The sequence below is a fragment of the Xenopus laevis genome, chromosome 3L (assembly GCF_017654675.1).
Source record: "Xenopus laevis strain J_2021 chromosome 3L, Xenopus_laevis_v10.1, whole genome shotgun sequence".
NCBI lineage: Eukaryota > Metazoa > Chordata > Amphibia > Anura > Pipidae > Xenopus > Xenopus laevis.
The window spans coordinates 72019161-72036740 of record NC_054375.1 but is presented as its reverse complement, the minus strand read 5'-3'; the positions used below and the strand labels follow the sequence as shown (position 1 = coordinate 72036740).

The 17580-nt window shown below is 33.8% G+C and overlaps 1 protein-coding gene across 16 annotated transcripts in view; it reads left to right on the top strand.

Annotated features, from left to right (window-relative positions):
• nrcam.L (neuronal cell adhesion molecule L homeolog) overlaps positions 1-14389 on the top strand; it is a 130523-nt gene extending 116134 nt beyond the window's left edge. For 9 of the 16 annotated variants that reach the window (XM_041585049.1, XM_041585047.1, XM_041585050.1 and 6 more), the window contains 8 exons: positions 970-1146; positions 1469-1504; positions 7124-7180; positions 7726-7839; positions 9106-9258; positions 11522-11653; positions 12625-12703; positions 13084-14389. In XM_041585049.1, the coding sequence (XP_041440983.1) occupies positions 970-1146; positions 1469-1504; positions 7124-7180; positions 7726-7839; positions 9106-9258; positions 11522-11653; positions 12625-12703; positions 13084-13321 (986 nt within the window). In that variant the 3' untranslated portion in view covers positions 13322-14389. 16 annotated transcript variants of the gene reach the window in all.
• Positions 14390-17580: the final 3191 nt, after the last annotated feature.

Sequence of the window (17580 nt, the reverse complement as noted above, 5' to 3'; positions counted from 1 at the left end):
TACAATTTACAAACAACTTTAAAGGAATTAAAAATGTCAATTAATGAATATTTCAAAGTTGGTTTGGATTACTTTTTCTTTTATTATTTTCATCATTCCCCAATATAGGGGACATGGAAGCTTAATATCCAATAGGTGTCAACTGGACTCAATGACTACTAAAGTGGTGAAAGCTACAGAGGATCCTGTAGGAACCTTAAATAATGTCAGTTAGAGGCCATGTGGAGATGAGGAAGCTTATGGCACAAATGAGTAGCTATCCCCCAGGAAACACAGAGGTTCACATTTCCAAGGAGTAATTGCTCATGTGTGCCATAAGTATTGTGATTGACATTATAATTAATGGGAAGCAATTTGAGACAATTTCTGGCTTTTTTATCCCTATTTTTTTATTGAGAAAAAACATGGTGGCACTATCTTACAGGGGATAATGCACAAAAGTGGATAATACAGAAATTGGAGTCAGATCTATTATTGTAGTTAACTTTTGTAAATACTGCAGTTTTGTATACTTGCAATAATGCTATTATAGTGAATTTGGAGTACCAATTTCCTCCATACAAATTCTGAGTACTATTTATGTCACGTTGAAGTTGGTGTAAGTATTTTTGTAGTAATTAATGGCAATAGCATCATATTCAGAAAGATGGATTTAAACTGGCAATATTGGTTTCCTCCAACCATTTTAAGCAACAACATTTTGGTTTATGGTGGTGTAAAAGAAAAAAAAGTCGGCATAGGACGATTGAAACTTTATTGTTTGATCAGCTTAATGCCAAATGCATTTTAATGCTACTCTTTCCCCCTTAGTCACAGAAGGAAATGTGACTTCTGCAAACAACTTCCTCTAATTGCCATATCCTCTATATCCTCTATCTAACCATGGTTAATTAGGACTGTGTTTCTTTCACACATGAAAATTGTTAAATACAAGAGGTTGCTAATGACTTGACACTGATTCTTTTCTAGTAAACGCCACACATGAGCTAAGTCCTCCAGTTGAGATAACTATTCCTACAAATGAAACAAGTCTGGTGTTAAGGAATTTAAACCAAAGCACACGCTACAAGTTTTACTTGTATGCAAATACTGCGGTGGGTCCAGGAATCCAGATAACTCAAGAAGCAATTACTGCTTTGGATCAGGGTAAGATACTAATATAACTCATAATTGAGTAGACTTTCTGCTTTAGATGTAATTGATGTTGACAATAAATCCTCTGTATTTAGTGGATATTTTTCATGTTTATGCTACAGTAAAATGCCCTCTGGCTGATGTTTTTCTGAGAACAAATAAAAAGCCAGCAGTGGGGTTATTCAATATTTTAAAGAGTAAAAATGTGTTGCTTCTTTGTTCATTTCTGCTCATGCTAGGCATTGATGGCTGGGCGATAGATTCAGATAATATGCACGTGTTCTTACATGTGCAGCGCCTAATTCATTAAGTGTCCTTCTGTTTTTGTTTAAAGCTGGTGTTCCCCCACCTGCTGTGGGTACAGGCAAAGGTAAAAATTAAGTTTGCATGTTTTCTAAAAGTGTGGACATTTGTGAACTTCAAAATGGCAATACAAATGATTAATGCAGATTCAAACGGCTGACATAGAATGCTTGGCTTCTGTGCTTCAGGGGCCCTGGCTACAAGAAACTAGTTGTATGACATACAATTACATTTTGTGAGGGTATTAGCCAATGATATTGGCAGCGATGGATGTTTAGCACAATATACAGAGATGGTGAAAAACCCAGTGGTCCATGCACAAGCATAAATCGCATAACAAAGGACCTCTCAGGCAGCATTACTGTATAGGGGATGTGTTTGCAACACTATTTTACACTCTTTGTACTCCAGCTGAAGTTTTTTTATATTAATTAACTGACTTGTTAAAATGTCAACAATGTTGGCATCTTGATTCAGTTGGAATCATAGATACTAGACATCAAGCTGACAGTTAATACACATTAACTTTTAACATATTTTTCAATAAAAGGTGTTTTCGCTTATTGCTTAATTTTGTTTTCTGATTATGAAAATATTTACAATGTTAAACATTTAAGGGCCCATTCATGATCATTTGGCACAGAAAAAAAACTGCACCCATTAAAACACCATACGCAACATGCACCTACTTGCACTCATCTATACTAGCACTGTATGCCAGTTCTCCCATTTACAGCTTCTTTAGTGCTCTAAGGGCAAGGTATACTGCACAGTGTGCTCCAATGCAAGGGGCCTTCTACCAAATACTTGCCTTAAACAGATGGTAAGTACTTGATTCCCTTTGAGTGTTGTGCCTGCAAGTGTTTTGTGAGTTTAGTCACCCTCAATTGAAAATTATGGCATAAACTGAATGTCTGCATGTAGTTACATGCCTTGCCTACGCCAATTGCATCCATTTGCATGAAATTAATTAACTAATGTAAATTGTTCATTTTTAGTATCTGCAATATAATTTCTGTCCCTGAATGTGGGGGTGAAATTATGCTACAATGCTGGGGAAAAATGCTACTTATGAGTAAATGCAACATTCTAGAATCCAACATACAAACATAAATACAAATAGAAAATTAAAAACTTTAAGATATTGTCTTTTTAAAAGGCAACTATAGACTGTGCTTTGTGTGCTGCCATATAAAGGAAAACAGAAAAGCAACATCAATACATGATGCAGCTCGTATTTGCACATCGACTATAATTTGTTTTATCCTGTGGATGGCTTTTTTACTAGGACAACGTTTCCAGGGCAAATAGCGATAGCAACCAATGAAAGATTTACTTTCAGCATTGCACCAAGATAATTTATGAATGGTTTCTTTGTTTTTTTGCACCATGGCATCTTTGCCCAGTAATTGAGCTACTGTGATCATTTGAGTAATTGAATGCAATGTATTGTGTGTGCCTTGATCATAAAGAATATGTAACAGCTGCATAATATAATACTAATAACATGAAACGATATCTACATGTGCCTTTATTTCCCCATTAATATAAATGTGTTCTGTCCCGTATTACCACAAAAAAATTATATAGGTTTTTAATGTTTTTCCTTAGTGCTGTAATGCCATATTGTGTGCTACTTGTACTTTGCTGAGAAGCCTGTAGAATAATAAAATGCTGGTAGAACTGTTTTTCTTCTGGCATATACAAAGTGTTGTACAAAAATACAGCCAACTATTTTGCTAGAACAGCAAAGTCCTTTCACATCACTGCTTTTGTACTGAGCTAAACAAGCCTTTGTTAGGTGGCCAAACTGCATTAAATAGGGCCTTTAGAAGAGGTGATGCGTATTTATTAGTTGCTTTCTTAGGATGGTGCAGTTTATGTGGCTGTATATATTGCTGCTCTTTTTGTCAGGCCTGAGATACTGTATTAAATCAGTATGTTTAACTTTCAATTTTAGAGATTACTTTAACATAAGAAATTGTTTGCTTCTGGAAGGATAAACACTTTTGTAAATGATTACTGGGGTTATGTAATAAAAGGCACCAAGTTTGCCTCGGAGCACTAACCCATATCAACAAGTCCTCAGGAAGCATTTACTGGTCACATGTTTAAAACATACAGTACATCTTATTGGTTGCTATGGGTTTTTACCCCTGGGCAAATGTAAAGCTTTTTATTACATATAGGGGTAAGAATCATATCCTGTGCTACGTATTGCATGTTTTACATTTTTACATGACCTCACTAATTCAGTAGGAAATCATAGTATTCAGCAGAAATGCAGTAGATAAGTGTCAGTGTCTATGAGTCATCATAATAAGGCAGGTCCTTATGTTCCTCTTCATTGGTCAATTGTGTGTTATATTTATTGGAGACTTGCCCATAAATGATAGAGCAGAGGTGGAATATCTTTGTGTCCCTTAAATCTGATATTAGTCAAATGCAAATGGCAGCTACTGCTGTTGCAGAAAATATATTAGTTGAGATCCAATATGGCGGCAGGATTTAGATAAGGGGGCAGATATATCAAAATGTGATATTTGAGCTCACCACAGAAAATGTCATCAACTTTCTATGCATTCCTATGGGATTTAGATTTTTTTACCATAAAATTTATATTGGATTTTAACATGGCAAAAAACAAACATTTGGATGTCTTACAAATTGTTACATATACTTATAGTATTATACCACCGTAATATATATGCTGTTATTATAACACTGACTTGTCTTTGCCAGTAAATCATTAGACAGGATCTTTATAGTAATCCACATTTATACAATAATATGTAAAATTCCATATTATTTCTTTAAAAAGAGGGACCTGTCATTACATTTGCTATTAAAGAACATGTACACATATACTGTGTGTGTGTGTGTGTGTCTGTATATATATATATATATATATATATATATATATATATATATATATATATATATATATATATATATATATATATATATATATATATATATATATATATATATTAGTAACCCATATTAACCTTATTGTGTGGTGTTACTTGGCTATTTCCCATATTTACTCACCCAACTTTCCCAAATTTACCCACTCATATATTTAGGGTAAAGGTTTTCCATGTTTGCTTGAGAATTGACCCTTTCTATTATTACCTTTTGCAGTTGTGGGTGTGAAGGAGATTTACAATTCTTTGCAATTGTATATCTATCTGCTGAGATATAACTGCTATAGTGTCCTTTGCAAAAGTATCCATACCAATGTTTAAAGTGCTAAAGCTGGGGAAAGGGGGTGGCAATTTATGTTATTTCCTTAAGTAGGAACTCTATGTCCTTCCATAATATTCCTGCCACTGGACATTCTCACCACATACTGTATGAAAACTACCTGCAGGTTGTCCACAGCCCTCCAACATAATTCAGATGGTATTACCTTAATTTTGAATAATCTCATCGGAGTAAGATTCCACTTTAATTTTAATACATCTTGATGCTCTGTTAGGCCATTTACATCTCTTTCCCAGTTATGGGATGGAGGGGGTTTATTAGGACCCTGAAGTTCATTAAACAGCTTGTAGCATAAAGAGATGCCTTTATATGAGGGAAGTACGAATCCAGAAATTTCTAGAAAGTAGAAGGTAGGCAATCCAGCACTTTCAAAAAGGGGTGTACAATAGGTCTCAGTTGGAGATAAAGGTAAAAGTTATGTTTAGGGATGTTGAATTTTTCACTAATTTCTTGAAAAGACCAGAACAAAACAGAGTAGGTTATTCATGAAATGATGAACTCTAAATTTACCCATTGATAAATACAATTATAAAAATTCCATAGGAATGATTAAAAAGTGGGTGAATTTTTCTGTGATCAAATCTTACATTTTGATAAATCTGCCCCTATCAATCAGTATGTAAAAGCCCATTTATTGGAGGTTGAATTTTAGTGGTTTTGTAGCTTTTCGAAACCAAGATTCAAGTATATTTCTCTAAAACCACCATTGCCATTTAAGTTATTAAAAGATTTATTTATAAAATGTATGAACTGAAAAAATGCTTAACAATGAGCTAAAAGATACAAAAATCTCTAAAACCTCTAAAAGTGAAAAATTTTCAGAAAATTACTAGCGAAAGAAATTAGAAAACCCTCTAAAAACAGTCCAAGAGGACCATCACTGCTCCCATTAACTTTTATGGGATTTCAGCAGCTTGGTGCAGTTTTGTATTAGAGTTTTTAGTGATTTTTACACTTAATAAAAATACTAAAAACATTTTTACAGAAAAAATAGAAATCCAAATTTTAATAAATCAGCCCCTTATATGCTGCATAAATTATATATTATGCATTGTGTGAAATAGCTGAAAATGTTGTGTAATTGTGAGAGAAAATGTATACTGTATGTAGTAGAATAGGGATTTAACATTTATCGATGGCAGTGTACTTACATACTTCAAGCCTCCCTCATCTCATAACAAGATTAAAGAAATATTAAAATGTTCTTTCATCAGTGGATCCAAGAATATCTAAGACATCAGGTTTCCATCAAAAATCTTGCTTTAACTGGCATTCAGGATTGTTTTCCAGTAGTATCTAAGACAGAAACTAGGCATTCTACCCAAAATATATCTTAACAGGCCTTTAGGTTTAACTCTTCCAACAAGTTGTATTTTGCAATATGGGAGAAGTGGGGTAGTGCACCAGGCCAAGTTGTATTGCCGGGGGTCCAATACTTCTTTGCCCGGCTATGAATTGAAGTTAGAACCCCAGTGTACATCAAGGCAGTAGTGCAAACCACCGAACAACTGTTGATCTCTAGAGTTAACAGTCTTGTAGGACTGGGTACACATTTATTTTTTTCTAAAACCTGTATTTAATTTATTGTAAAATATTAACTATAAACCCCTTTATTTAGCATCCTTTCTGCAATTTAATCTAATCATTAAAACAATTATTCATACGCTGTAATTTTCTTCTGCAGAAAGAAAAGGTAAAGCTTAAATGTAGGAGAACCTTATTATGTGCCATTTAATCGACAGTTTAAGATAATAAGCACTTAAGATTAAACTTAAAATCATCTGGTTAATGGTGCACAGAGATGAGCTAAATGCTTTGAATTTTTTTCCAATTAATCTCTGTTCAAACACTGATTTACCAGTCTCTGAATGTACTTAGCATAGATGAATACACATGCCCACCCTATCTTCTTGAAAATGGTAGAACTGTTCATTTTGCTTCTTTGGTTGGTCTATGTCATCATGGAGACATATTAGGTGCGGGTTGCATTTCATTGTCCACTGTGCATGTGCTGTGCCAGAAAAAGTACAGAAGAAGAAGACAGGCATTGTTCTGCCTCCTTTCCTCTCTCTCTGAAGTAAAGGAAATACATAAAGCTGTTACAATATTGGTCTTAAATTTGTAAAAAAAAGTATTTTCTGTTCCCAAAATATTATTTAGACTAATCTTGCAATAACACATGTATGAAAGTAATTTTTTTTTATTGATGGTGATTAGGAATTAAAGTAATTTGCAAAACAGGTTTTCATGAATTTGCAAGCTTTAATTATAGTTTTAATTAGCTACAGTAAATCTATTTTGCATGAAGTGCATGAATGGAAAGGTTGATCCTGTGAAATAATATTCATTAATAGCTCTAATCACATTGCATTTCTTTCTCTGCCTCTTTCTTTTCCCTCGATGGTGTTGGATATTACAGAAACCCTTTCTGCTACTTCCCCTGTCATGCACACTGTTTCTCCAACTTTCTACAAGGGTACTGTCTTTCGCTTTCTAACTATGCTAACTTATTCTGAGTAATGCCTACATCTTAATTGTGTAGAAGCTGGATGCCCATGCACTGAAAATGACAATATGATGTTATTTAAATATTGAATGCTTGGATCAACTCTATTATATATTTTATTATTATATTATATTATTCTAACATCACAGCCCAATTTTTATAAATGTTCAGCTTTCCCCAGAATCGACCTTCAGTGGAGTCAAATGCCATGCCCTACATCTCCATTGTAGACGGAGAAGCCTCAAATGGAGCATCCATCCCAAAATGTATCAGTGCATCCATCATGGTATCTGCTGATGGGGAAAGATGCACAGATGATGGGGGAATGGATGTTTTTTTTAAAGCTTCCCCATGTGTCAGTACAGCTCTTTTTAACTTGCTGTGCTTTTATCAGCACTGTGCATGAAGAGGGTTATGGATCTTGATTTGGAATAATGCAAATACCCAGAACACTGATCCACATATTAATAATAAAAGAAGTTATGGTTGATTTTCTTGTCTTTCTTGCTGTTCAGTTCGGCCCATCCTTCCAAGGATCAAGAATATAACATCAGCTGAAACTTCTGCTACAATCATTTGGGATTATGAGGGTCCAGAAGTGAAGTTCTATATTAAATATGTAGAAATAAGTAAGAAGATGTACTAATAATTGTAAAATCCTCTCATGAATCCATATAGTAAATATATATATATATATATATATATATATATATATATATATATATATATATATATATATATAAAATATAAATATATATACATTAGTGCATGCAATTTAAAGTAGCTATTTTGAATAAAAGATTGATTCAATATTAGTAGTACAGTAAAATCTATTGGCATGTGATCATGTGATGTTTTAGTTCCTCGAAATGCATGCTAAAATTTAATTGAGACAGGTAATGGAATTCATTTAATATAATATAAATGTAATTCCAGCTAGCATACACAATATTAATATCAATGTTTTTTCAAGTGTTTCTCAAATCGCAGCCAGGATATCATGTAGTTATAGTTAAAGAAGGAAGAACCATATGTTCAATTATACTAAATTCTTTTCAAATAGAGAAGTCCAAAAGGGTCACTTTACCCTTACATTTTCTATAGAATTTTTAAATGGTACAAGGGAAAAAACGAAATTTTCATAGACGTATGGTATTTCTATATAGGCTTTGAACACCCTAATGTGTTCTATAGACAACCCTGTTTGGATGACCATACTCTCAGTAACTCTCAGACCATGCTGTCAGGCTGCTTATCCATGTCCCCTTGTGGCTTCTTGGCAGAGCACTAGAACTCAATAGGTGAGCTAAGTGAAGCGATAAAGAAGCCTGTATCCAGCCAGACTATGGCAGCATCATCAAAACTGTAACTGCAAGTCAGCTACACCTTCATACAAGCTATGGGGTAAAAATCAAAAAGTATAAATACAAAAAATTAGGAAATATTGGCCCTTTTCAACTTGGCCTTTTGAGGATTTCAAGTCACAAGTGCATGTGGAGATATTTTTAAAACTATAATAACTGATGATTTCTGGTCTATTCAGTGGAAATATACATTTCAGAAGTCTAAGTTGATTTGTTGGGTCTATAAAAGACAATAGAATTGCCTCAAAACATTCACAATTTATTATCAAAAAAATGATAGATTTTTGTAAAGTTTCTACTACTGTCTACATTTAGTTTCCACTTAATAGACCTAGGTTTTCAATATTAGTAAAGAGTTGAAATTTGCCATATGCATTTTTTTTATTGTTTGGAAGGTATGTGCTATTTTAGCTTTGTTTATGCTTGTCAGTGTGTTAGTACTTTGCTTTATGTAAGACGATCCGTCCATAGTTAGACAGGAGCAGCTCACAGCTTGAGCGTTTCCAATGTGTTTTCCTGAAACTCTTTTAGGCAAAGAAGATTGGAAAAAAGAATTTGTAAATGATACTCGGAGCTACTATGTATTAAAAGGTTTAACTCCTGGAACATCATATAAAGTTCGAGTTGTTGCTGATGAATTTTCTGATTATGGGGTTTCTGAAGATACCTTTCAGACAGGTCCAGGTGAGGCAATTATGCAGTGTTCCTTGCCTCCCACAAAATTCACACAGATGTGAATGCATTGAGATGTCTTACATGTTTATAGCGCTACGGTATTATTTTGTGCAATTGTGTACCCAAGTGTAAAAAAAAAATCATAAAAAATGAAATAAAATCAGATGTTTAAAAGTAACACAAAAAACCTTTCGCACCACTTTTTTACGCCATTCTTGGGGCAATTCTTGTCCACTTAAATAAATCTATGTCTACAAAGAGTCTTAGAGGGTAACAGCAGTTGTAGCATGGTGTAGAATAACAAAGTGTATTTTGACGTTAAAATACACAACTATTAGCTTTTTGTAATGAGTAATTTTTGTGATTGCAAACAAAAAAAAAATATTCAACGTACTAGTATTGATTCCTTAATCCCAAAGTCTCTTTAGAACTGACTTTTTAATCTAAAGGTTCCTCCTTCATTTGAATTCTCTAAAATGGATTCCCTAATACCAAACTGTTCTACTTCCAAGGTATCATTTTCTTTTTGTTAGTACACAAGATTATTTAAGAATGCAGAGGTGTCTTTTATTGATGTCATTTATATGCGCCACATAATTTATAACATCATAATAAACACTAGTTGGCTTTCTTTAATTGATTCATCTGTGTTAGAGCTTTGAAAAATAGGCTTCCATTCTTTATAACATGCTCTGTTGTAATGATTTATATCTCAAAGGGCAGTTACACTCCTGCAACCTATTCATAAAGAATGAAATATAACAGGAATCTGACAGATTCCCATTGCAGGGGTCAATTCTGAATGTTGAATAAAATATACACAATGATGAATGGGTATGAAATGGTACAACCCATACGGACTTTCTAAATTCACTAAAGGCATATTATGAACAAAATACCAGCGCTCGATGACTTGTACGTTCTGCATAGGTATTTGTTCATGGAGAAGCCCAAAAGTACAGGCATTCTGCATCATCATGTTAAATAAAAGGTGGATATTTTACTACAGAAAAAGCTTAGTTTTACTGAGTAAGATCTAAAAGGCAAGGACCTTGTCTCTCCTGTGTCTCTTAATGTAGTGTATCATCTTTGTTTCTGTTTATTTTTGCTGCTGTGTATATTTATTTTATTGCAATGTTGGTCCCATTTACTGTATTGTAAAAAAGTGCTGCAGGCAGTAGTGATATATATATATATATATATATATATTCTCATAAAACTGGAGCACTCATGCATACAAAAACAGCTGCCTGGGTGCAGTATTCAAAAATTATGTAAACCAAAATACTGTACAAAAACCGCACTCACAGGACTTTATAAAGGTGCAAAAAAGATCTGTTTATTTCTTTACGACGTTTCGGCTTCTATTACTGAAGCCTTTCTCAAGTGGTGTCACCACTTGAGAAAGGCTTCAGTAATAGAAGCCGAAACGTCATAAAGAAATAAACAGATCTTTTTTGCACCTTTATAAAGTCCTGTGAGTGCGGTTTTTGTACAGTATTTTGGTATATATATATATATTTTATATATATATATATATATATATATATATATATATATATATATATATATATATATATATATATATATATATATATCTCATTGTGATGCTATCCAGGAAGCCTGGCAGGACTTGCATTCTGGAACTGGCATTATGAACATTAAGCATAATAATGGTCTACCCTAAAGAATACTATTACTCTGTCTTGTAATTTTGCAAAACAAACATCCAGTTATGTTTCTATAGGATTTAATCAAAGTTTTTAAATTAAGTTTTTCTGTGCATATATAAATTTACAATATATTGACTGAGAACATTTTAAATGTGTGTTTACATTATATGGGTTATTTACTAAACCTCAATTTTTTCTGATCTAGTTTTTTTGCAGGAAAAAGCTGCCAGGCCCCCTGCAAAAAAATCTTCAGATGGGCCCGGCATACTCAGATACCCATCCTCCCACCCACTTCCCATCCCGCCTCTGGAAAACCCATTGCATTTGTGGTTGAGTGTTTAGCACTACTGAGCCAATGACACATTTGCCCCTTTTCCAAATTGTATAATCTCAACACTGGAATCTACTCCATGTGAGCTATTCACATAGAAGCAACATTCATAACATGGCTGCTCTGATGATGGTGCAAGCAGTGTAGTTTTCTTTTTGCACTACTTTTGTTAAAATACCCTCTGATATTACAGTGAATACTGATTTAAAGCATATATCTTTCCCAATTTTTAATTATTTTTTTATAAATATCTGTTTCCATTTTGCAGCCATGGCAAGCCGACAAGTTGACATAGCCACCCAGGGATGGTTCATCGGTTTGATGTGTGCTGTGGCGCTCCTTATTTTAGTTTTGCTAATTATTTGTTTCATCCGAAGAAACAAAGGTGGTAAATATCCAGGTAAGATGCTGTGAAAACAAATACACATGTTGAAAATGCATACTGAATACATGTTGTGTTTATTTAGCAGCTGGCAATAGGCTCAGAAGTTGCAATGAGATCATAATTGAGGGAAATACTTGTGTTACTTCTTGTTTTGCACAAACATTAGTTTGCATGTTCCATATTGTTACTGTTATGGGTATAATGTGAAAAATCATTTCCATAAAAAAACATTTCCCCCTTTGACAGTGAAAATCTGCCTGCTGTTTTTGTGATTATGATTCATTGTTGCAGCAGCACTGAACTGAGATTTCCTAGCTCTTGCGCTTAATTTTATTAAACCATCTACTCAAATTATTTTTTTTCCACAAATCTCTAAAAATTCATGGTTTTCTCATTTTTTTTTAAAAAAAGCTCTAAAGATTTGCAACTTCTTAAGTGTAGAAGCCACAGAAACCAATAATACAAAACGTTGCCAGATAAAAGTTGTCAAGATCCTATAGACGTCAATGGGAGATGTGCTAATCTTTTTGGACCTCTCTAAATCAATTCAGACTTCTAAGAGGCTATCGTATTATTTTTGCTAGGAATTGTCTAAAAAAATCAAATTTTTAGAGGTTTTTGAGGTATTTGTATTTTTTAGAGCAGAGTTCAGCATAATTTTCCATTTGTAATTTTTTAATTCCGATTTTTTATTAAATCTGACAAAAGTCGTAGTTTTAGAGTTTGTGAGTTTAGTCGTGGTTTCAAGAACCACAAAAATGAAGCTGTTGATAAATAGGCCCCAACAAATGACCTTGTGTTATGCATATTTATTCCTTAAAAATACGTTTGCAGTCTCCTGTAACTTTTCAAATTCAATCCTTCAAACTATATTGAAATTGTTATTGTAAAAAGAACAGCGGGGCACACATAAAAGTATTTTTCTATTTGCATATATTCTGTATGTTAAAATGAAGTCTATAACAAAATGTATTCTATATCTGAAGTCAAAGAAAAAGAAGATGCCCATGCAGATCCAGAAATACAGCCCATGAAAGAGGATGATGGGACATTTGGTGAATATAGGTAGACTCTCCAATTTTTTTCTATATTCTAGATAATTCATTTTATTGCATTATATCTTTACTATAGCAAATTTGGTGTGGGCTTTTATAAACACTTTTACTTCTCTGCTGATATTGAAATAAAGAAGAAGCACATGGTCCATGTGGTCATAAATTCTTCAGAACATAGTTCTTTTGATATAATAGTAGAATATTCTGTGTGTTTTATGACATTACAAGCACACTTTATACAGCCTGGCTTGGATGTGTACAAGCGTATATTTCATTAGTCTATCAACCACCATGAAGACCTTAATCCTGCATTGATGGTCAGGTTTTAGTGAGTGTTAGAAGCGATAAGAGATAATGCCTTCACTCAGCAGTGCTGTTCTTTTCCCACAGTGATGCAGAAGACCACAAGCCGCTTAAAAAAGGCAGCCGCACTCCTTCAGACAGAACTGTGAAAAAAGATGACAGTGATGACAGTTTAGTTGACTATGGAGAAGGAGTAAATGGACAGTTTAATGAAGATGGCTCTTTTATTGGACAATATAGTGGGAAGAAAGAAAAAGAGCCCGTAGAAGGCAATGAAAGCTCTGAAGCTCCATCCCCAGTCAATGCCATGAATTCCTTTGTTTAGTCACCAGGACATGGTCATACTTTTCTTCTCCAAGCTTACATGTAATGCACCCAAGCATCATAAGGTTATATGAGAAACACAAAATGGAGGCATATTCAAGGCTCGGCCAATCATTTACATTGCACATGTTCAATTGGTACCTGATGTCTGTGTGGAAAAAAAGTACAACATGGAATATTTTAATCCATGGCATATGTTATTTTTTAAAGATTGTGGAAATGGATGTCGAATCAACTGAAAAAAAATTTAATTTGTAAATGCTATCTCCTTAAAGTGTATTAATGCATGGAATGATGCACATTTCACAGACAAAACATGGTTTGATTCTTTGTTATGCAGTCCTCAGTCAGACACCTGGTATAGAGTTCGTTGTCAGTGTTACTGTAGTATTACAATGTATAGAGCTTCAATGTCTTGGTTGACATTGTTGGTGAAGTTGGTGACTTTATTGTATATCTATAATATGTCTTTTTTTAAAAGACAAGAAATCTATATAAATATATATATATAAAAATATATATGATGGCAAATTAATTTAAGTATGACACTTGCATTTGCTGATGCTTAATGAGATCCAAATATATGCTCTCTACTCCCCTTATTTTAAAGTATGATGTACCAGTGTTGTATTTTGTAAACCATGTTTAAACCAGGTTGTTAAGAGTCCATAAAAATCATATGCTTTGCTATGCATTGTGGAATTTCTTCTGTCACAGTCACTGAAGAGCGATGGAACTGAATCGTCTTTGTGTATTCATAATCATATAGTTCAGTGCCTTTATTTGATATGCATTCCATAATGCACTACTCCTCTGAAGTTTGCTGATAGTTGTAACACCAGGTTAGTTTACTGCAGTGTCATCTTCGGCATAAATAAGATATATGTTTGTACAGACAGGAATTATGAAAAAAAAAGAGAATGGAAAACAATTACTATAGGATATTACATGTTTGCTGCAGTGTTTATACTCTGTTCTGATCTGTTTATAGTAGCAGCATATGCATTATAGCACAAAGACCCATCATACGCAAAAGGAATTTAAGCACAACATGCTTTGAGTACCTGAAGAGGAAAGAACAATGTTTTGCTCAAACATATTTCTGTAACAACACATTCTAGTAACTGATCAGCAATTATAAAATCGATTGCAACTGTCACGATGATAAACATATCCACTAAAGTGGATTTGTTCTAAAGCTGTATCACAAATAGCATTTTTTTCCTTCTCAGTTGTTGAGATATATAAAGGTAGCTTTATGAGCTTCTTATAGTTACAAAGTTAAATTGGGTTGAAAAAGGACATTAGTAAAGGGACTTGAAGTTCATTTACTTCCCAGTATACCTTTCAGCATCACTGACCCACATTAGGTAAAAACAGCCACCACTGTTACCAACGGTGCCTTGACATACATTCACATACATATACACATGTAAACTGTAGTCCTGGATATTTTGCCTGTCCAAAAAGGCATCCAAGCACCTTTTAAAAGCATTAAGTGAAATTACTATCATCATCACCAGGCGAGTACTCCCACGGTAAAATTTGTGTCAATGCTTTTCCTCCAGTCTAAATGTGTGTGGAAATGTGTGTCCTTGTGAGACTTTTAGATATGACCTGGTTGATTCCAGAATGACTCACTGATTGCCAAACAGTATGATTGTGTTACTTGCAGCAGGACATAATATTGGTGCGAAGAAACACACTAATATACTGTTATTATCTCAACAACAGTAATAATGAAATTAATAAAACTTATTCTTGAAAAATAAGTATCTGAAATCCACAACTATATGTGGCCAAGTTAATAGCATTGACAGATTCTCTTTGAGACCAAATAGAATATGAATGAATGGGAATGTGAAAAATTTCCACTTCTAGGGGCAGATTTATCAAGGGTCGAATTCCGAAGTGATAAATACTTGGAAATTCGACCATCGAATGGCTTTACTTCGACTTCGAATATCAAAGTCGAGGTTTTTTTCACCGAATTCACCGAATTCGAATTTCAAATCGAACAATTCGAAGGATTTGATCCATCGATTGAACGATTTTTGTTCGACTTCAAAAAACGTAGAAAACTGCTCTAGAAGGTCCCCATCGGCTAACATAGCACTTTGGCAGGTTTAATTTGGCGAAGTATTGAAGTCGAAGTTTTTTTAAAGAGACAGTACTGTACTTCGATTATCAAATGGTCGAATATTCAAAAAATTTTACTTCTAATCGAAGTCGTAGTATCCTATTCGATGGTTGAAGTATCCAAAAAATTACTTTGAATTTCAAAATTTTTTATTTCGAAAATTCCCTCTAATTCACTTCTACCCTTGATAAATCTACCCCTAATATTTACGTGTTGGGATTTTGTATTTAAATTTGATGGGAAATTTTCTCTAATACCATTGCTAAAAACACTCCAAAAAAAGAGAAAATTCATTAAACAAATAAGGCAGAGAAAGCCACTAACAGGATTAAGCAAAGGATTATGGCCTTTGTCCATGAGAAATATGGATCTTGCATAAACGATTCCAATACTGTGGTTTAGCTTCCTATGAAATTATGTGGCAACCTATGGTTGAAGCAATGCTGAGTTTCATTTGCCAATAAATTGCTTTTTCATAACTTGCATCAAGTTTAATTTTAAGTAAGCTTTTATATGTAGATATTTTGTTCAATTTGTAAATATATTGAAAGTTTAGATGCTTTATGCTTCAAGATGTTACAGAGATATAAAAGGTTATGTTGTACTGTGTAAGAAATGTTATAGCAAGCAGGGTGCATGGTATTTTAAGACATTTTCCTAAATCCATATACAGTATTTTGCTGTGAAAATGACATAGTGAACTATTAAATTTGTTGCAGAAATTTCCAAACTTGTGCCAATAAGTGTATTTTACATTTTACCTCCTAGAAAGAAACTATAGACTAAAAGTACAAGTTTGGAAGCTGCATACAGGTTTTGTTGCATTTCTTAATTATTACATGCTTAACCCCGTAGCAGGAGAGATATGAAAAATCTTTGTTTTGTCCGTAGCTCTGAACCCCCCATAAAGTGCTAATAAAAATTGCTATTTAATTTTATAAGCACAATGAGAACAATAAATACAAATAAAATACATATAATAAAAAAATCTGGTGGAAGGTGTGGTCTTACTTTAAGGGAAAACACTGTGATATAATTACATTTTTATCATTATATGTAGCAAGGTACTTTAAAGGTCATACAACCGTGGTTTGCAACACTCAATCCAGTGTAAAAAATCACATACAAATTTTTGACCCTTGATAGTAACCCTTATCAACGTAACCTGCTAACACAAACTGTGCATGGTATGGTTCACCTACAGGTCTATTGTGTAAAAGACAATAAACGTTTTATATGTCAATAAATGTATTGAAAATGTAATTGCTGATTGTGTGATTTAGTGTTTTTGTTCCAGAGCCCTAATGTTAGCAGGAATGGATTAATCAATTACAATAAATCTATACAGATAATCAAATAAACAATGGTAGACTTATTCTAAATCAGATATACCAAAGTAAAAGTAATCCACACTGAAGATGGCGGTTATCAGTGTGGACAATAGATAATAATTAGCATAATCTGGCAAAGATACATTAAGGCACAAAAAAACCAAATCTCAACATTAAGGTGATATTATTTCTATAAGGAGGGAGTGGAGACTGTGGGGGTAGTTGGTGGAACTGTGTCAGTGATGTAGATTCAATGGTGGTAGAGAGAGGAAGATCTGGAGTAAAACAGGGTTAGGTATTAGGTTTGATAGAAGGAGGTAGTTGGTGGGTCTGTGTCAGTGTTGTAGATTACAGTGGCAGTAGAGAGAGGAGGATCTGTATGAAGGAGGATATTAAGTATCACACAGCGGTATGGCTCAGACTCAGGGTACTTTGGTAGAACAAGTCTTTTGACAGAGCTATGAAGGGGAACGCACTATTTTTTCAGGTTTTTCCTGAAAACCCTGAATTTATTGGATTATCGAGGTTAAACCCAGCGCAGACCAAGACCAAGATAACTTCCAATTGGGATAGGGACATCTCCCATTGACTTATACATGACCTCGACAGGCCTGAGATTTTCGTATTCTGACTTTTTGCAAATCCTGAAAAAATGATTTTTGCCCCAAAAAACCCGACCAGATAAATTCAAGGTTTAGTAAATAACCCCTTTAGTATTTGCATGCCATGACTCCTATCGTTAACTGATGAAGAAACTCTACTTGCCAACCACTTGGGCATAATGCAGTA